Source organism: Schistocerca piceifrons, chromosome 8, assembly GCF_021461385.2.
Source record: "Schistocerca piceifrons isolate TAMUIC-IGC-003096 chromosome 8, iqSchPice1.1, whole genome shotgun sequence".
NCBI classification, from domain to species: domain Eukaryota; kingdom Metazoa; phylum Arthropoda; class Insecta; order Orthoptera; family Acrididae; genus Schistocerca; species Schistocerca piceifrons.
In genome coordinates, this window is record NC_060145.1 from 113,425,005 (window position 1) to 113,447,481 (window position 22,477).

General features: G+C 41.2%; 1 protein-coding gene across 1 annotated transcript in view; it reads left to right on the top strand.

Moving 5' to 3' along the window:
- The first annotated feature begins 6,092 nt into the window (after positions 1–6,092).
- LOC124711610 (serine/threonine-protein kinase BRSK2) overlaps positions 6,093–22,477 on the top strand; it is a 207,150-nt gene continuing 190,765 nt past the window's right edge. The window contains exons 1-2 of the mRNA XM_047241774.1: positions 6,093–6,209; positions 19,663–19,757. Coding sequence (XP_047097730.1) covers positions 6,119–6,209; positions 19,663–19,757 — 186 coding nt within the window. The 5' untranslated portion in view covers positions 6,093–6,118. The remainder of the gene's footprint in view (positions 6,210–19,662; positions 19,758–22,477) is intronic.

Below are 22,477 nucleotides of genomic sequence, written 5' to 3' on the forward strand. Positions count from 1 at the left end.
TGTCAAAGCCATGCTGATAGTTTTCTTTGACTGAAGGATTAGTTCATCATCCCTTCGTGCCACAGGTACAGTTAATCGATGGTGCTATCTGGACGTGTTGCGACTCTTGCGAGAAAATGTGAGAAGGAAACGGCCTGCAATATGGCAAGACAATTTATGACTCTTGCATCACGACAACGCACCCGCACATTCATCCCTGTTGGTACGTGACTATTGCACAAAAAACGAAATCACTGTGCTGCCTCATCCTCCGTACTCACCAGACCTAACCCCTGAGGACATTTCTTTTTAATTTCCAAAGTTGAAAACCCCGTTAAAAAGACGAAGATTTGCAACGATAGACGAGACAAAAGAAAATTCACAGATGGCGCTTTGCGCGATCTAGCAAGAGACGTAACAAGACTGCTTCCGGAAGTGGAAACGGCATTGGGAGCGGTGTTACAATTGTGGAGTGGGGTATTTCGAAGGAGACCATGCACGATAAGTAAAAAGTAAAAATTTTGTGGACAAAGATACGGAATTTTTTGAATAGACGTCGTACGCTGTTTACGGCTAAGCTCAGCATAGTTACTATCAGCAGAGTCGAAACAGAGGGTGCACAGATAGGCATCCAGAGCTCCATCTAGTTGCTGATGGCCGTGACAAGTGAGTCACTAACACTACAGCCCCTCAATGTGCACGTGTAATACCTGCTGCCACCAAACATTGTTCTGGATGGTGTTGCAGGTTTTCCAGCAGTCTGTCAACTACTTCGAAGCACTCTAGCTCAGACAATCTCGATTCAGTTCCGAGACGTCACAAACCGTCAAAAATCGAAAACTGTCGGTCAGATGGCATCGTTATTTGCTTCAGCACCCGGTCGCCGACCTTTGAGACCGTAGAATACCATACCTACATAACTGGCCATTAAAATTGCTACACCACGAAGATGACGTGCTACAGACTCGAAATTTAACCGACAGGAAGAAGATGCTGTGATGTGCAAATGATTAGCTTTTCAGAGCATTCACACACGTTTGGCGCCGGTGGCGACACCTACAACGTTCTGACATGAGAAAAGTTTCCAACTGATTTCTCATACACAAACAGCAGTTGACCGGCGTTGCCTGGTGAAACGTTGTTGTGATGCCTCGTGTAAGAAGGAGAAATGCGTACCATCACTTTCATAAAGGTCGGATTGTAGCCTACCGCGATTGCGGGTTATCGTATCGCGACATTGCTGCTCGCGTTGGTCGAGATCTAATGACTGTTAGCAGAATATGGAATCGGTGGGTTCAGGAGGGTAATACGGAACGCCGTGCTTGATTCCAACGGCCTCTTATCACTAGCAGTCGAGATGACAGGCATCTTATCCGCATGGCTGTAACGGATCGTTCAGCCACGTCTGGATCCCTGAGTCAAGAAATGGGGACGTTTGCAAGACAACAACCATCTGCGCCAACAGTTCGACGACGTTTGCAGCAGCACGGACTATCAGCTCGGAGACCATGGCGGCAGCTACCCTTGACGGTGCATCACAGACAGGAGCGCCTGCGATGCTGTACTCAACGACGAACCTGGGTGCACGAATGGAAAAACGTAATTTTTTCGGATGAATCCAGATTCTGTTTACAGCATCATGATGGTCGCATCCGTGTTTGGCGACATCGCGGTGAACGCACATTGGAAGCGTGTATTCGTCATCGCCATACTGGCGTATCACCCGGCGTGGTGGTACGGGGTGCCATTGGTTACACGTCTCGGTCACCTCTTGTTGGCGTTGACGGCACATTGAACAATGGACGTTACATTTCAGATGTGTTACGACCCGTGGCTCTACCCTTCATTCGGTCCCTGCGAAACTTTACATTTCAGCAGGATAATGCACGACCGCATGTTGCAGGTCCTGTACGGGCCTCTCTGGATACAGAAAATGTTCGACTGCTGTCCTGGCCAGCACATTCTCCAGACCTCTCACCAATTCAAAACGTCTGGTCACAACACGCCAGTCACTACTCGTGATGAACTGTGGTATCGTGTTGAAGCTGCATGGGCAGCTGTACCTGTACACGCCATCCAAGCTCTGTTTGACTCAATACATAGGCGTATCTGGGCCGTTATTACGGCCAGAGGTGGTTGTTCTGGGTACTGATTTATCAGGATCTATGCACCCAAATTGCGTGAAAATGTAATGACATGTCAGTTCTAGTATAATATATTTGTCCAATGAATACTCGTTTATCATCTGCATTTCTTCTTGGTGTAGCAATTTTAATGGCCAGTACTGTAACTAGCAGCAAAAACTCCATTGTTGTAACGGGACGCTCAAAAAGTTACCGTGCGAAGGCCACACTAACACCTCGCTTACGTATCGGTGCTTTATACCCGCGTCGGAGTCACGCTGGCTTGCAAACGCGCTGCGGCGCCGCCCTCAAACGGAATTTTTTTGATCGCCTCTTATACGTAAGCGGGCTGTGTAGATGGCAGCTGTGTGAACCTAGCGCAGTGTTGTCTTATAAAGATGGCGCGGTGGTTGAAACAGTGCTCTAGCGTTAAGGAGCAGCGGCGTTCTCCTAGGGCTGGTTAGAAGTAGATTTTCCATGGTTTCAGTAGAGTGCTTAAAGCAGCTGTAGGGATGGTTTCTTTGGAAGGGCACGGCATCATTCCTTGTACTCCACCTCTAATAACGTAGCCCTCGACGGGACATTAATACCTGACAGTCCTTCATTCTCGAACCGAGGCAGTTTAATGACAAATGTACGAGGGTGAGTCAAATGAAAACCTTAAATTTGTAATAACAAATCGAAATTTCGCGCCGTTATCCTGTAAGTTGGTAAGCGTGCTACAAACAGCGTGCAGAATGGCCTGTAGGTGGCAGCATAGTGCAGATTCACACATAACATCGCACTATCAGTATAAAGATGGCCGCCACACTTGCGACTTGCACGAGGCAAGAACAGCGTCCCGTCATTCGGTTTTTGCATAGTGAAGGTGTGAAACCTATTGAAATTCATCGATGAATGAAGTTTCAGTGCGGTGATGCATGTTTGTCACAGCAGCAAGTCTACAAATGGAGTAGGAAGTTCGCAAATGGTGTGACTTCAGTGGAAGATGCTCCTCGTCCAGGTCGGACACAACGAGTTGTGACTCCACAGAACATTGCAGCAGTTGAAGTCATAGAGAAGAAAAACCGCTGAGTGACACTGAATGACATTGCAGCATGTTTACAGATTAGTCATGGGTCAGCACACCACATTGTGCATGATGTGATCCAGTTTCACAAAGTGTCTGCAAGATGGGTGCCACGGCAGATGCCTCCTGAAATGAGAGAACGACGTGTTGATGCTTGTGAAGAACTTCTTCGGGGCTTTGAACGAGAAGGTGATGGCTTCCTTGCAAGAATCGTTACTGGGGACGAAACCTGGGTTCACTTCCACCAACCGGAGCGAGCAAGGGATGGCGCCATTCCTCATCACCAAAACCAAAGAAATTTCGAACAGAACCATCAGCAGGGAATGTTATGCTGATTCTCTTTTGGGACGAAAAAGGCGTCATTTTGGAGCCTTACATGCCTAGAGGGACCACTGTCACCAGTGCATCATACGCAGATCTCCTAAAAAATCATCTGCCGCCTGCAATCAAATCAAAGCGACGTGGATTGCTGTCAGCAGGTGTCCTTTTGCAATATGTCAATGTAAGGTCCCACACTGCCCGTACAACAGTTCCAACAATCACAGACCTGCATATTGTGTGTCTTCCTCATCCACCATACTCACCAGATCTTGCCCCAAGTGATTTCCATATGTTTGGACCACTCAAAGACGCAATGGGAGGAAAGAAGTTCCGTTCTGATGAAGAGGTACGCCACGCGATGCATGAGTAGTTGCGCGGACTACAAAAAGAATTTTTTTCTAAAGGAATTTATGCACTTTGTAAGCGCTGGAGAGCTTGCATTGAGCTTGGGGGAGGCTATGTTGAAAAGTGATACAGCTTTCTGCAACTTCTGCACAATAAATAATATTTTTAAAAATTATTTAAGGTTTTCCATTTGACTCACCCTCCTAGTTACGAACACTTTTCCTGTAACTTTGATAATTGTCTTTGTGATCTTCATTCCAAAGACGCAACTCTACACGGAGTGTATTCCTTGAAAGCCTGTTCATCTCTGTATAATTACTTAAAACTACGACCATTTGAACCTACTTACTGCAGTTAAGCCTTAGTCTTTCTCTGCAATTTGTATCCTCCGCACTTACCAGCATTTCCAAATGAATGTGGGTTGCAATAGTTATGCAGAGAGGAATAGGCTTGCTAGAGATACGCTAGCGTGAAGGGTTGCAACAAACCAGTCTTCGAACAAAAGACGACAGAAGACAACAACATGTAAATGTTTTACGCCAACTGAAGACGGGTGAAAATATAAAACGCGTCTTGTCATAAGTAAAGCTACTGCACGCAAAAATTGCCGTATTTCTGCAAGGTATTTCAATCCACAGGCACTGAACTCAACTATCATTATCAAGGATAAATTAACGTTTGAATTTGTCCTTTATATTGTACACAATAGCAGTATCCTAATCACAGTCCAACGTAGACGAACTGAGGTTAAGACATGTTTTGATAAGACGCTGCCGCTCACTAACAAGGAAATCATACAACCAACGGGTTACACATTGATGGAACAAATGCTGCTAAAGTACTCTGCGCTTCTTAAGGGCTTCCAGTAAATCTACATTCAAAGATTTGCCAGCGTGTTGAATACCATACGAGAGTGCCAGCCGTCGCGCAACGACGGTAAGACGGCAGATTACAAATCTGTCCGTAGTGCGTTCGAGTATCTTCGCATCTGATTGTTTCCGAATCTTCCACTAGACTCATGGGCCGCTACAATTAATCGTGTTTCCCTGGAAAGGAACAATAATGATGATGACACTCATTGTAGTAGACCCAAGGCGAGGTATAATAAGAAATCGTGATGCGATTAACATTTATTTACCTATGCTTTGACGCGCATATCGCAAATATAGTGTACCCCATTCAAAGCAGGTACAGTCCTTCCTAATGTCACTACGATACGCGCAAGAAAGTATCGATAAACGATAGATAAGTTCATCACGATTCGTTAGAAATCTTGTTTATACCTGGCCACAAATGTACCAAAACATCATTATATTATTGTTATTGTTGTTGTTGTAACAGTTCCATTCCGAAGAAATCAAGATTCATTGTAGTGAAAGCGCTGCTTGGTGGAATAATAATAATAAAAAAAAAGAAATTTACGCGACTCGACCACAGTACGTGCAGACTTCTAATCAGCCGCCTTGGCTGGTTACTCTACGCAGCTTCTCGAAGGCTACTGCTCTCGTATGGTATTCAACACCCTCCTAAAACTTGGCATCTCAATTTCTTGAAAACGCTTAAGAAGCGCACCACAGTAGAAAAGGATTTGTTTAGTCGCCAAAGACGTCATCTGCTTTGCTATCATTGGGAAAAAGTGTGCACGATAACCGTGCGAAAGATGAGGAAAACTGGTGAGCAGTTAGATGGCCAGCAGTGTTTTTCGCAGTGGTTCTGTGATCGTGGTTGTGTAGACCGCCCGCGCTGCGTGTGTGTTGCAGGTAGCGCGGCAGGCGGCGAACTGAGGGGCAGCGAGGCGGGCAGATCGGTAGGCGTGCGGGACAGCCGACGGCGACGCCTGCCGCGCCCCCTGCGGTCCAGTGCGCATGCGCCGCGGGGCAGCAGCCCCAAGATGGCGGGCGTGCACCCTGCGCCAGCGGGTGACGACAGCTACTGAGTGCGCGCCGGCGGAAATGGCGAGCGAACGTGGATCGCGGGCCCGGAGATCGCCCGTTCACAGCCGGGAACGGCGCGGGGTAGGCCGTGGACGACGAGAGCAGCAGCCGCGACGCCGCGGAGCGACGCCCCGGCCGCCGGCGTCGGCATGAAGGGCGGAGTAGTGTCGTGTCGTGTGCCTCTGCCGCTACGACTGTGCAGTGAGTAGTGAGCCGCACCGGGAAATCAGCAGCCTCGCCGCTGCGGCAAGACCGCCGCCGGATCCAGGACTGCAGTGGCGACAGGAAAATTATAATATATATCGTCCGGGAGAACGGAAAGGGACTCGCACACGACGGAGGGAAACATGCAAAAGGAAAATAACACCAACTCTGGGGAGCACCAGCAATATGTTGGACCCTTCAGGCTGGAGAAAACACTCGGAAAAGGCCAAACAGGTAAGCGCAGTGTCAGTATTTCGTCCGTAGTGCACCTCCGTGCGACGTTGCCAGCACACTGTTTCCCGGCGCTTTGCGACGTTCGGCGAGGGGCGGAATGCTTCTCCGCCTGCCAGTTAGGCAATTCTGGCGTGCGCTGGTGCCAAGTGTGCTGCATTCCCGTGCCGCTGCAGGGGCCACATTGGCAAGCAACAATATTCACTGTAGAACGCCGATACTACCGAAAAGTGCCTACCTATCAGTTATAGAAAGTGTTGTGGAATAGCTTCCACGATAGATGTTTACAACCCCGTTTAAGAAACACAAAATGTCAATACTGCAATGTCCTAATTGCTGCCAGTGCGGAGAGAAGTAAAGAAAAATAATAGTGGTTTTCAGTTCGCCCCACATAGATGGTTCTCGACTCGAGGATATGCAGCAGTACTATGAATAACGATATTCCCTAGAGATTCAGCATTACTTCTCATTCGTTTTTATTCTTTAAATCCTGCAATAAACCCGCCAGTGCTTATTTTTCTTGAGTTTGCTTCTATTATTGCCAAATAAATGCCGATTATTATCAGCACAGCCGCTATAGCCAATTAGTGCGACAGACAAATTAGTACCGAGTGAAATATAACTGCTACCGTTTTGCCACTCATTTATGTCTAATAGAAATGATAAAATGAATAAATAAAAAGAAAGTCCGAGTTTATAGTTAGGTGGTAGACCTGCAAATTATCTCAACACGAAATATAGCCAACACTTGATATTCATTGTTCTTCACCTCAGAATATCTTCTTACCGTAGTAGAAATTCTGAAAGCATACATCCATAGTGAACTAATGCGTTTCAGCCAACAACTAGTCCTTGACAACCTTCTTTGTATCTTGTCATTTCCTTTTCACACATTCGTTTTCTTCTGTCTGATAAAACTGCTCTTTCTGTTTTATATAAACAACAAACTTTTGAAATGAGTTATATTACACAAATCAAACTGACAAAGTCCTGTTATCAATATTTACAAATTCCCATGCCGTAACCCATTATGCCGAATATTGACAGGCTGACAGCAGTTCACCAGAGAAACTGTGGAAACCTTTAATGATTCTTTTCTTAAAACGTCTCAGAATAATCAGACTGCATTGATTAATGACGATAGTGCATTCTGAAATATTTTTTTCATTACCTATTAACAATATGCCCCAAAATATTAATTAAAATAAGAAATTGTTATATTTATATTAAGGAAGATTTTTGACAAGGTGTAGAACAACTTTTTGACAAGCTCACAAAAACTCGCTGTAGTTCAGGAAGCAAACGTTTTGCCTCATATATTCGTCAAAAATCACTTAACAAAGCAGGTAATGTAGCATAACCTAAAAGCCACAAGTTATATTCCTCTCCCCTTCTAACCAGATCTAACATAAGAAAATGACAATTTTATCATTAACATCTGAAAAGTTATCTCCATAGTGGACAATATTTTTCACATCACAAATAATTGTTTGGAATCCATAAGCATGATGATTACAGCCATTGATATTTTTCTTAATTTTCCAAAGCTTTTACTTGTATATACCACAATATGCCTACACTTCTATTGAATGTCTAACAGAGAGTAATATTTAAAGTCTGACAACAAGCAAAGGCAGCAGCAGTTAACACCTACCTCTCCAAATATCCTGATGCTTCATGGCAAAACTTTTACAGTCACAGGATTTTGCAGTTAGGTGTGGTTTGATATTTCAGGATACATTATGTAAAACATATGTAAAATGTGAGCCAATTTGTATGTGAGCTTTGCCAACATGATGCATTTGCCATGAATATAAGCAGGCAACTACCATTAATATTCAAGGCATTTCTTTCATTTTATATTATAATATATCCACTTGCTCCAAAATTTTGTACTAACTGATCACAGAAATTCAATAATCTGTCTGCAGAAACACTTAGCAAGCTAATTTCTTCAATTCACTTCAGGTCTCAAGAGCTTGCAAAAGGTAGTAATCCCACACAACAGTAGATGCAGAAACAGTATTGTACCCAATGTTCCAGAACACATTATATAAAGTGATCTCAGCTGGAAACATCTTATTCTCTAGGCCTTCGAAGGACTATTCTTGACATTATTTTCCTTGAGATAATTTCTTATATTGGAGACATAAATGTACTAAAGCTGTGTTGTTTTAATGACATAGTGAATTATGAATTATTTTGTAGATGTACACTGGATATAATTTCTGACACAAAACTTTCACAAAGGCAAAATTTTAGTATCAAAAGATGATCAAACAATCAAACAGTTTGAATTCTTCTAATTGAACAGATGTGAAAAGCTTTCTTGAAAGTATCACACATTTCACTCAGTGTGGCTTTCTTCACTGTGAGAGTAATCTCCACTGTCTCTGCCACTGAACTCTGAAAGCATATTTACTTTCTTTATTTTGAATCTATTACACCTTGTGTTACATTTTGGGTGAATGCTCTGCAATCATAAAGAATGTTCTCTGTTCAGGGAAGGCCACTACAATATTGTACTGTATGGTGTGAGACTGTGAACTTGATGCAACTAACAGTCCAAGTTGCTCAGGTTTCTAATGCTGCATTCTTGTACATACACTTATGCATTTTACGACTCATAGAACGCTATGACTCATAGTATGTTACCCTCCAACCATGTGCTCAAGGTCACCTCCCCCTTGACTGTCCCTTCCTGGAGATCCGAATGGGGAACTAGTCCAGAATATTTGCGAGTTTAGAGATCATCATACTTTTCATTTATAAGCCACAAATCCTGTTGGTACACTATGTGTGTCTTTAAGGAGCAGTGGTTTCCATTACCTTGTGCATTGTTGTACCATTGAATATTACTGATTCTTTCGAGTAGCGGATTATGGTTCTAAATTCTGGGGATGCCTAGTCTTCCTAATGACCACCACACCTACTACTATTACTACTAAGATAACAACAACAGCAACAACTACTACTAATATTACCACTACTTCGATATTAATAATAATTATAATAATAATGACACTCACTTTTATTTACAAATGAACTGGTAAACTGGGCATTTGAGCATTGTCACTTGTAAAACAAGTGAACTTGATAATCCTTAACCCTCCTCTTTCCCAAATCTTTCTAAAATGTTGTCAAACGATGTGTTTTGGCTTTAAAGTATTTGCAGCACTGGTTTTTCAGTTGAGGTACAAGCAAGAGCTGATAAATGATTCTGGGCTGCACTGTTCCTCAAATATGTTTTTACACATTTAAGACAAGAAAAACGTCTTCCAACTGAAGCACTTGTTGCAGGAATGGTAGCATTTAGACAAAATAGTTTGAAAGATTCTTGAAGAATATGGTCCATTTCATTCTCAGTCATTCTTTCAATTACATCTCCCAAACTTTATCTGCCGGGAACAAAATACAGTCTCCACTTCTACATGTAAATGCAAGCAACTAAAGGATGCACCATACTTTTGTAATACTGAAACCACACCATCTACTGGGAAATGCTGAGCATATTTGGTGAAATGAGTAGTATCACGAAATTTAAGGAAGAGCTGTTGATTACAGTGTGAAAATCTTATTTCCAGTTGCATTACAATATTATCCAGTGCCTTAACTGTGTCTGTTTATATTTTGACATCAATGAATTGCCACTGTATTCATCCATCATCTCAGCTCTACTAATGGAAGCTTCAGGTTGCAAATTAACCAAGCATGTCATGAAATTAAAACAATCCCAAGTTTCTTGTATGAGCTATGCACTCTGAGACAGCATTGTTGCAAAACTATGCATCATTGATATTCTTCTGAAGAATGTTCAAAAGCATATGCTTTGATGAACAGAGAGAAGAAAAACACAGTCAAAGTCTAGGCTTCTCTTGTAGTTGTTGCACTAGAGTCTCTACTGACAATTGTCTCATTTAAAACCTCAATTATCTACAAATTGTTTTTGAGAATGGCAAATGTTATTCTGGTGGTAGAGTTCCATCTCGTTTCACTGTTGGGAGGAATTTGTTTACCAGCAATACTGTCTAGAATTGTTGTTTGTTTGGAAGACTGGTGAAAGAAAGCAGGAATATCCTGGAGTGCAGAGAAAAAATTCCTTACTTGTTGTATACAAGAACAGTTCTGGTGCAAAACTGAATCTAAGCAATGTGCCAAACAGTGAGTAGAAAGAGCTTGGGAGGCAATTTTATGGACCATAGCTTGCAGACCATTTAATTCTTCCACCAGAATGGAAGCACCGTCACAAGTTTGTGACACCAGTTTGTTCTTCATACCATAATTCTGAAAAACGCCACCCAGCACAGTGAATAAAGCAGCAGTAGTTCTATCTTGGCTAACATCATGCAAATCAAGAAAATGTTTGTGAATGCACTGTTGCAGTCCACCAGCCTCACAACAATAGAGCCACTGTGATTTGTCCAAAACATGTTGCATTGTCCACAATGCAGACATAAATGAGGTTCTGTCCGAACCTGAATATATATATTCAAATGTTGACGCATTTATACATTCAGTCAGTTCATTCTGTATATTTTTTGAAAATCCCAGAAACAGCCCATTTGCTTCCAATATGATTTCAAATCTTTGCTTCTGTTTATCACAAGTTTAAAAAGGACTCAGAAAAATTCAAGATTCAAGGAATCTTCTGTCTCATCATGACCTTTGAAAGCTAGCTCCTGATTTCATGAAATACTTGCGACATCACTTAGAATTTTCATAATCTCTCTATTAGCTTTCACTACATTGTTGTGTCAAATTTTCATTGGTTTGTGATGTTCATAAAGTAGATCTGAAATTCCAAACACTTCTTTGGATAGTTCTTTAACTGAAATAAAATTACTGAGATGATCTTTAGAGGAAGCATGCCATGTGCATCCTCTAGACAGATTCTTCACATAACTGAAACCCTCAGCAGACAATACTGTTTTTCTTGTGCTTAAGAGCAAATGTGGCCAGCAGAATAATTTTCTTTTTGTAGGACTAGCAAATAACCACTCGTGCTGCTCATACAAGTTTGGAATGCAGATGTCTTGAATTTATCTTTCTGAAGAAGATGTGACACCAGTGTTGGACATCCTTTCTTCAAAATTTCATGTCATTCAGTTTCACATTTCCTCGAAAACAAAAGTTCGTACAAGGAAGTAATGATATCCTCACTCAAAAGCATTACATCAGTACTTGTACAAGGTTGGACATCATCCACATTCATGACACATGGGTTAACTAACATAAGCGAAACCTAGAGAGGCAGCACCACAGCTGCAGGCCTCCCATGTCATGGAGGTACACAGCAACATGGTTTAAGGCAGCTTGTACCCCCCTCTCCTGTTTCCAGCAGTGATGTTGTAGCCGTGCACTACTCTCTGAAATAACTGGATTAATAGATTCATGTTGTAACCAGAAACCAAATCTTTATTATCACTTTGGTGAACACTAAGCTATTACAACAAGTAAATTATAAAGAACAAACAGGAGTGGTGAACTTCTCATATGTCTCAACTATCGTCGCAGTAGCCCCCTCCCCCCCCCCCCCCTTTTTGAATGTGGTGGCTCTCTGGAGATCATGTCTGCTGTTTCTTCTCTTCCAACTGTAAAAATCTTCTTCTGGAGCTCTGGTATGCCTGGAACCCCTGGACACGTAGGATAAATGCAACTCCAGCTAGGAAGAACACTTCTCTTCATTGTCCTGTTATTGATCAAGGTGCCTCACTACGTACCACAGTCAATGCCCATAGCCTTCTTTGCTGTTCCCATGACTGCAGTTGGTTGGCTGCTGAGGTGTCTGCAGTGTAGGGGTGCCGAGGTAAAACTTTTCTTCCTGCTTGCATTCTGTATTCTGCCTGAACTTCGTGCTCAACTGGCTGCTTATCTTCTTCTGTTGATGCGTCTGTGAACTACTTTTCTCTTTGCTTGTAAAGATCACTGTATTGTCAGATGTTAATGTCTCTCAACCTTGTCGATTGTTCGTGGTTTTGAGTGTTGTAGGTTGCACTGTGTCCTCCTCCTGTGCCACAACGTAATGATTACCATAGCAACTAAATGTTTACCGGTGGCCTCGCTTGTATCTAGCCTCTTTGCTGTATGCTCCCCTCCACCTTTTGCTTTAGGTTAGGGCTAAGCTTTTGCACTTTGACTTATTCTCTAGTGCTGGTGGTTTAAAAGGAACAATACAAGCTACTGTCTTTCTTGCTTGCTGACAAAACTACATGAAGGTTTATTGTAACAAATAATTACTGCTAATACTACTACAACTACAACTACTACTTCTAATACAGAAAACTGAGGAGATCCAGCCTTGCTTGGCTCCTCTGATAGCTACCATTAATTCTTCTGCCTTTTAGGGACAGTTTCCCACACCAAGGGAAAGAGAGTGCCCTGGACCTCTGTCCAGTCCTCCACCCTCTTTGACAAGGCTGCTGGCAATATGAATGTGACTTCTTATGCTGGATCTCTTCAGCCACATGTATCTGACAATTTTCATTCAGAATTTAAGCAGTAGTGTGGGGTTGAACCCAGGACCCAGGATGTTTTAATTACTAGTCAAAGACGCTACCCCTAGACCATGTATGTATTTCATGACATATTTTGGTGAAGTGTATGGGTATGTAACAAAAGTAAGTGACTGAGTGTCTCAATAGTTTTAAAATCTGGACATATATGTGTCCTCTGAAAACCACTGTGAAGTACATGGCAGAAAGTATTTATCACATTTTAAGAACCTCTAAATGAGATATTATCCACATGTATTTCAACTAAAAAAACACTTTCAGTTTTCTCCAATGGCTTTATGTAGGTTTCTTCCAAGCAGTAAACTATCTATTCCGTTTAACTTTACACATTGAGCAGCTTATTTTTTTTATTATTTTGCATTTTATACAGCTTCTTCATGATCCATTTTTGTTTCTTATTATGAAAGCAGGCAGATTAATATTTATGTCTATTCATTTTTGCTGTCAATATTTTCTGCTTAATGTACTTTAGTTATATAGTTTATAAATTATTCTTCCGTATTAACCTAATAATGTCTGTCTTATGTTTCATAATTTGCATGTCTTTCACTCCATTATTGATTATTGGTATTGCAGTACCAAAGGTTTTCTTTCAGTTTTGCGTTTTCACTTCCATTAAAATTTCTGTGGAATAATTTAAATGATTAAATGTAACTGTGTCAGTTATTGCCATTGAGTTTAATGTCTGCTACTGTCCTCAGCACATTTCTTGACATCCAACTCTATTCCTATATTATTTGTAGATTGCATTTTGATTGTAGAGGCTGTGATGCCATAAGGGCATTGAAAGAAAGTGCTTGGTGTAGCTTTTTCATCTGGCACATTGTCAACAACAACTTCAGTAAACTTTGCTGTCAAAATGTTTTAATATTTGTTGGCTTCTCTCCAGTTGAAAATTGCCAAGGTTTGCTATCAATATTAAGTTTACCCATAAGCACAGGTCTCACAGACTTATGGATGGAAACCCCGTATTATTGGCGAAGGGCTAGCAGTCATCATATTGAATTTTGAAAAATGAAATAAAAGTTGCCCTAAATGTGGTCCAGTCCAAAGCTACAGGCTGTGATTGCTGGACCCCTTCAGAACAATTCCTATCACTAGCAAGATGCTTATGCTCATTAATACGGGTAAGCAAATCATAAAAAGAAACTCGACAAATTTATATCACTTCACATTGATTCCTAACAAAATACACTACTATCCCCTCACCTTGTATATACTGCAAATGAAACTAATCTGGTTCACAATTCAGACACCTTTTAAATAATTACAACTCATTTTATTGAATTAGCAAGAGAATAATTATATAAAACAAATTACATTATAGTTTCTTATCCATAAAAGGCTCTTGTTTTCCCATTTCCATTCTAAAAGTTACAGCATAAAAAAAATGGGCACAGAGCACAGAACTTCTGCCACAATGCATGCTGACAGACAGTGGAAGCTAATTGTTATCTCTGCCACACTGAGTACACAAACAGCATTTAAAATTATACTACAATGTCAGTTTAAAGAAAACAGCAGATATATAATGTATTACTTCCAACTCCATTTTAAGTGATCACAGTTTTTAAAAATGTTTGTAAAAAATTTAATCAATGGAAAATCCAGTATGAATTATAACAGTATTACAAAAAGGATAAATTACTACTCAACATATAGTGGAGATGTTAACTTGGAGAATTGAACTATGTACATACACAAATACTTGTAAACAGGGCTCACATGCACATGTGACCACTGCCTCTGGCCGCCGAGGACAGACTGCAAGCAACAGCGTATGGTGGGAGAAGCAGTCTCAGCAGTTGGGGTAATGAGGGGGCTGGGATCAGGAGTGGGAGGATAGCAAGGTAAGTGTAGAGTACGGTAAAGTGCTGCTTGTGGGAACATCCAGGGATGAGATGGAGTGAGGGTAAGGCAGCAAGGTGCAGTCAGGAGATTAGGTAGAGATTGGGGAAGTGAAAAAGAAGAGAAGTAAAAAGACTGTGGGAGCATAGGTGGAATAGAAGGCTGTATAGTGATGGAGTGAGAACAGGGAAGGTGATAGGTGATAATTAATTGAAACCCTCAGCTGCTGACAGGTGTTGTTGATATGTCTCGATATGGATTGCTGAAAATGTGTACCCCGACCAGGACTTGAACCCGGGATTTCCTGCTTACATGGCAGATGCTCTATCCATCTGAGCCACTGAGGACACAGATGAATAGCGCGACTGCAGGGATTTATCCCTTGCATGCTTCCCGTGAGACCCACATTCCGAACTGTCCACAATCTACATACGTAATGTACCTAATAGATATTTGCCCATCCACTCATTGCTTGTGCACACTAAGGTGACGATTCCCGTAAGACAGTCGGGAATGTGGGTCTCACGGGAAGTGTGTAAGGAATAAATCCCTGCAGTTGCTTTATTCATCTGTGTCCTCAGTGTCTCAGATGGATAGAGCGTCTGCCATGTAAGCGGAGATCCCAGGTTCGGGTCCCAGTCGGGGCACACATTTTCAGCTGTCCCCTTCGAGGTATATCAACAACATCTGTTGGCAACAGAGCATTTTGATTAATTATCATTTATTCTAGAGAAGCTGCATGGTCATCAGTAGTATCTGTTCTTTCGAGAACAGTTACGATCTTCATATATAAGGTGATAGGTGGTTGAAGGACAATGACTAACAAAGGTCAAGGCCATGATAGTTATGGGAATGTAGGATATATCACAGGGAGAGTTCCCACCTGTGAAATTCACAGTCATTGAAATGATGGTGTGTTGGACAGTGTACTTAGCAACTGGGTAGTCCAGCTGTTTCTTGGCCACAGTTTGTTGGTGTCCATTCATGCAGACAGGTAACTTACTGCATAAAAATTTCTCGATACACTTGTCATGTGAAATTTGGATAAAATTCAATGCTTTCAATGAGATCCTCCAGTGTTTTCGTCAGGGACTAAAACTGACTGTCATGAACTGTTAATGTTCCCGCATCTTTTCCCCTGAGGAAGGCATCTGATTAGCTGGATTATGTCATGATGGCACGTATACGTGTGATGCACTCTATGTAGAATGCACCACCTCTGTACATGCCATCATGATGTAATCCAGCCAATTGAATGCCATCCTGTGGGTATAAAACAGGGAACCTTGCTAATTCCTGACTGTCAGTTTCAGTCCCTGATGAAGATGATGGAGGATATCACTGAAAGATTGGAATTTAATCTGAATTTGACATTACAGGCAAACTGAGAAATTTTTGTGCAGTGACTCTGTCACAAAAAACTTAACTGGCAGACAGCTTGTTGGTTGTCATGCCCATGTAGAATGCAGCACAGTGGTTGCAGCTTAGGTTTTAGATGTCTGATTTCACAGGTAGCTCTGCCTTTGATGAGATAGGTGATGCTTGGGATGGGACTGGAGTAGGTGGTGGTGGAGAGATGTATGGGACAGGTCTTACATCTAGGTCTATTACAGGAATATGATCTATGAGGCAAGGTGTTGGGAGCAGGAGCTAACTAGGGATGGATGACAATATTGTGTAGGTGCAGTGGGCAGCAGAATACCACTGTGGGAAGAGTGGTAAGGACAATGGGAAAGACATTCCTCATTTCAGGTTGCGACAAATGGTGGTCATCACCCTGAAAGAGAGTGTGAGTCAGTTGCTCCATTCCTGGATGATACTGAGTCACAAGGGAACTGCTCCTCTGAGGCCAGATGGCGAGACTTTGGGACCACCCAATTCACCCCCCTGTTCACTTTCCAGAATTTCTTAGCCTCAAATCTTGCCTCACCATCAATCTCCAAATCCCTCAACATAGCAAGCTAACCTTACATCCGCAGAAATAACTGCAATCCCTAACCCAAAAACTGGTCCTGGTCTTATAATCCCACCTGCTGACAGAGACTCCACCACTTTGGTTTTGAACTGCAGGTATTATCTGGTGGAAGGAATCTGCCAAAGATCAGATTCATCCAACTACAAGCCCTGCCTCAGTGATCCAATTCCAGAAATCTTGTAGGATCCCCAGTCTCTCCTCAAATCCTTAGGTCCATCCCAGAACCTCTTCTTCGAGTCTCCCTTTCTCCTCACCCCTACCACTCACTGCACTCCTGTCTTCTACATACTTTGTAAGTCCATAAATACAAACGCCCTGGATGCACCATTGTGGCCAGTTACTTTGCCCCCACTGAGAGAATCTCTGCTTTCATAGACCAACACTTTCAGCCTATTACCCACAACCTACCCTCCTATATAAAAGACATCAACCATTTCCTCCACCAATTCTCCACAGTTCCTGTTCCTTTACCACACTGTGTGTTGCTCATCACTATTGATGCCACATCCCCTTTACGCTAACATCCTCAATTCCTACAGCAAAAAATGGTTCAAATGGCTCTGAGCACTATGGGACTTAACTTCTGAGGTCATCAGTCCCCTAGAACTTAGAACTACTTAAACCTACCTAACCTAAGGACATCACACACATCCATGCCCGAGGCAGGATTCGAACCTGTGACCGTAGTGGTCGCACGGTTCCAGACTGTAGCGCCTAGAACCACTCGACCACCATGGCCAGCTCCTACTGCCAAGCTGCTATTGAGCAGTACCTTCACCAATACCCAGCAGATTCCAAACGTGTGACTGCCTTCCTCGTCACCATGACCAACTATATCCTCAGGAACAATTACTTTTCCTTTGAAGGCATCACTTACAAACAAGTCCAGAGTATGAAAATGGGCACCTGCATGACACCAGCCTATGCCAGCCATCTAGAGGTTTCCTTCCCAACCCCAAGAATCCCAAACTGCTCACCTAGTTTAAATGCACTGATGATGTCTTCATGATCTGGATTGATGGTGAGGACATCCTACCTACATTCCTCCAGTACCTCAAAACCTACTCCACCGTTCACTTCACCTGGTCGTCCTCAACCCAATAGGCCACCTTCCTTGATATTGACCTCCACCTCAAAGATAGCTACATCAGTACCTCTGTCCATATCAAACCTACAAACCACCCATTACATACAAAGAAGTCCCTTCCATACAGCCTAGACACCCGCGGCTGTTGCATCTGTAATGTTGCAATATACGGTACCAAGGATCTCATTGAGATCTTCACAGACTGTAATTACCCTCCCAAACTTGTACAGAAACAGATCTTCCATGTCTCATCTCTCCAGTCGCTCACCATCTCCTGATGTCCCACCGTTCAGTCAGAAAAACAAATTCCTCCTGTGACGTAGTGCCACCCAGGACTGGAGCAACTGAATCACATTCTCTGCCATGGCTACAACTACCTCTTGATGTGCCCTGAAATGAGTAATGTTCTTTCTTTCCACTCCTCCAACAGTGGTATTCTGCCACTCACTGAACCTACACAATGTCATCATCTGTCCCTACTCAATCCCTGCTCCCATGCTGTTCCCCTCATGGCTTGTATCCCTGTAACAGACCTGTCCCATACATCTTCCCATTACCATCTTTTCCAGTCCAGTCACAAGCATCACCTGTTCCATCAAAGGCAGGGCTACCTGTGAAACCAGTCATGTGATCTACAAACTAAGCTGCAAATTCTGTGCTGCATTCTACTTTGACATGACAACCAACAAGCAGTCTGGCTACATGAGTGGCCACCAACAAACTGTGACCAAGAAACAACTGGACCACCCAGTTGCTGAGCATGCTGTCCAACACAACATTCTTAATTTCAATTACTGCTTCACAGCCTGTGCCATCTGGATCCTTCTTACCAACACCAGCTTTTCTGAATTGCACAATCAGGAATTCTCCCTGCAGTGTAGCCTATGTTCCCATAATCCTCCCAGTATGAACCTTCTTTAGTCTCTGTCCATCACCCTCCTATGCCCTTCCCTGTTCTCACTCCATCACTACAAAGCCTTCTATCCACCTATGCCCCACAGTCTTTTATTTCTCTTTTTGACTTCTCTTCTTTTCTGCCCCCCCCCCCCCCCCCTTTCCCTGCTCTCTGTCTGATTGCAGCTAGCTGCCCTACCCTCTCCCCTCCTGATCCCTGTATGCTCTCTCAAGCAGTGCTTTACTATTCCCCAGTCTCACCATGCTATCCCTCCCCCTCCCCACTCCAGCCTCCTCTTAACTCCCACCACCCACATTGCTTAACTTATTGTGTGCTGTTGCTTGCAGTCTGGCCTCAATAGCCAGAGACAGTGATAATGTGTGCAGTTTTGCATCCTTGAATGTGAATATGTATGTTGTCTAATTCAGAAGAAGGCCTTTGGGCCAAAAGCTTACTTGTTTAAAAATTTGTTGTGCCTGTCAGCATCAACACCTCCTCTGTATGGTAAACAGCAATCTATGCTTTTGATAATTTTGTCAAAAATGTCATATTGTTTACATTAATCTTTGGTACAACATCATTCTACCAACAGTGGCTAAATATGAGCCTTTTAAAGAGATTCATTGTTCAGGGAATACAATGTGATTGTTTTATTTTATCTAATTCTACATCAGCTGATTAATTAGTGATGCCAGTATGTTTTGGTTCTGTTAAATACAATGTACATTTCAAGGCAAATAGGTAAATTACTGCTGAAACTTCCATGTTCTACTCTTCCAAGTATTTGGGGTGGGGGGAATTGTATCAGTGGTCTGACTTTTGTGAGAGTGCTGTTGTCATCCTATCACTGCTTTTAGATCTGAGAGACATTTCTAATCAATACTGTAGCCTACCAATTTAATGTACAAATGCCTCCCATCTTTAAGTAGGGGAGGTGATGAATTCTTTTTTCTGAGATCCATATATATCCATTGTTGTTATAACAGTTGTTAATAATTTAAAAGAGAGTCATACGAGAGAATTGCATGACTTACAACAAAATTGAAATTTTATTACATTCTCATCTTACAATATTACCATGTTTTGTGTCTTGGATGTTTTTGAATATATGCTGAAAATTTATTATTTGCTGCTCTTAGGTCTGGTTAAACTTGGTGTTCACTGTGTTATGGGCAAGAAGGTAGCTATCAAAATCATCAACAGAGAGAAACTGAGTGAGTCCGTGCTTATGAAGGTAAGCAAACAAATATATTAATTCCACTGATATACTTCAGTCACAACTGTGGTGTGGTGCAAGCTGATATACTTCAGTCACAACTGTGGTGTGGTGTAAGCTGATATATTTCAGTCACAACTGTGGTATGGTATTAGACAACACAAAATCCACTTTTGTAGTTGCTATATGCCATCAGCACCAGAAATATTTTAGGTTTTTCCACTTTGTGATTGGGATCTTCTTTCCATCACAGATAGACAGTTCATGGCATTTATTATGCAACAAACTCTGATATATATATATATATATATATATATATATATATATATATATATATATATATATATATATATATATATATATATATATAATGGAAGGAAACATTCCACGTGGGAAAAATTATATATAAATACAAAGATGAGGTGACTTACCGAACAAAAACACTGGCAGGTCGATAGACACACAAACAAACACAAACAAGCTTGTGTCTGTATGTGTGGATGGATATGTGCGTGTGTGCGAGTGTATACCTGTCCTTTTTTCCCCCTAAGGTAAGTCTTTCCGCTCCCGGGATTGGAATGACTCCTTACCCTCTCCTTTAAAACCCACTTCCTTTCGTCTTCCCCTCTCCTTCCCTCTTTCCTGATGAGGCAACAATTTGTTGCGAAAGCTTGAATTTTGTGTGTATGTTTGTGTTTGTTTGTGTGTCTATCGACCTGCCAGTGTTTTTGTTCGGTAAGTCACCTCATCTTTGTATTTATATATATATATATATATATATATATATATATATATATATATATATATATATATATATATATATATATATATATATATATATTTTTAGTTGTTCTTAGTAATTTTACCAGTTCCGCAGCAGCCACAAGCATTTGTGGTGTATGTGAATCTCTTCTGACTGATATAGTTTATTAGTGTTGTACAAACATTTCAAGTTTAACCAATATTCTTATTTATACTGTGATAGTATTCTGTCTTAAGTCTGTTGCTTTTCCTAATTCGTAGTCCTACAGTATCACCTGTGTTAAGTAAGCAAGTAGTACACAAACCATTTATAGGCATATGTGAAACATCAAAGTTTCTTTTTGTGTGCTTGGAATGAATTTGAATAAAAAATAATACACCAAATTGGTTTTATGCAAGGTTATGATCTCTGTAACATTCAAATTTTACAGACATTTAGTTTCATGTAACCACTAACAGTATCATATGTTCAATAAAACATCCACACAACAGCACTTACATTACCAGAAAAGTTATTGTTCCTACATTAGTTTATGATCAAAGTAATACAACATAACATGTTTGTCAGTGGATTGCATATGTGTATATGTATGTTTTAAAATATAAGTATGAGTAAACCTAAACTGATATTTCAACAAAGTAAACAGAGCAATAACTTGTATTATGATAAATATTTCATAATTAAAACACTAATGTTTCTCTTATTTACCTTTCTGTTAAGGTCATATCTGTAAACACTTGGGGCAAACTGACATTTCAAATCACTACTGAAAGTATAGGGAGTGACATGATTTGTTTTTACATTTGAGGCACAAGTTTCACATTTTCAAAAATGGCACTTCTTTTTTTGAGGGTCCCAGGCAATGTCCAGCACCTTAGACTGTAGGTACCCAAAAGAAAACTTTGCATGGATTGAAGTCAGTTGAGTGGATGGGTCATCTGATGACATCAGACAGAGAGACTGAATGACCAGGGAACAGTTCTGTATAAACCAAGAATGATTATGAAGAATGTGGATTATGGCCTTTTTTACAATAATCACAGATTCACTGTTTTTAAAAAAATGTTTTGAGACTAGAACCACATTGTTTGCACAGCTCACTCATGTTGCTCATTGCAATTGACAGTATCATAAATAACTAACAATACTTCTCTGACCGTGTACCACAGCAGTGATACCTCTGTCACTCGAGGTCTTATCATTTTATCATTGCTGACAAGCAAAGTCATGGGAATCTTACTTGAATGCCTTCAGTATGGTGTACTCAGTAGCTGCTGCAAATTCATTGATGCTCTTTACAAAATGCATAATTTGTTTTTTAAAAAAATGAAATTTTCTGTACTTCTTGTTATTTTCATTGAAAATGGGAAAGTTATTTATGGCACTCCCTGTGGGAGAGAATTTTTTTGAGGCACAGAATAATACAACAGAGTAAAAGGTGAACTCATGAGTAATAGGCCTAATGCGTGAAGTAGACAACAGTGAGGAAAGTATAATTTACGGAAGTATACATTTTAATGTTAGATGACACTTCATTAGATAGACTAATAATGCCTGCTGCTACAGTAAATAAGGTCTTCATGAGTATGTTCCATCCTGGAAGCACATGAAATTATACACTACAAAATTTTTGTGGATGTTTTCAGTGCTACATGAGAACTATTCAATTCGCCCATAGAAAAGTACAAAATGGTAGTTTGGTTCGTACCTGTCACAACTACTGTGGACATAATTATCAACAAAAGTTCAACATTCATAGTAAATTCTTACTTGAAGGGAAGGGGTAACAATAGCAATAATAATCACAATTTTACTATCTTATGGGATCTTGTCCAAAATAAATATGACTTACCTTGCAGTTCCGTGTATTTATATGGCATGTTTAATTAATTATGGTTATGATTGATTTGAGTCTACAGACATCCACTCTACAAAAAAGTTTGTGCCTTTCATTTTCCAAGGCCTCAGCCATTTA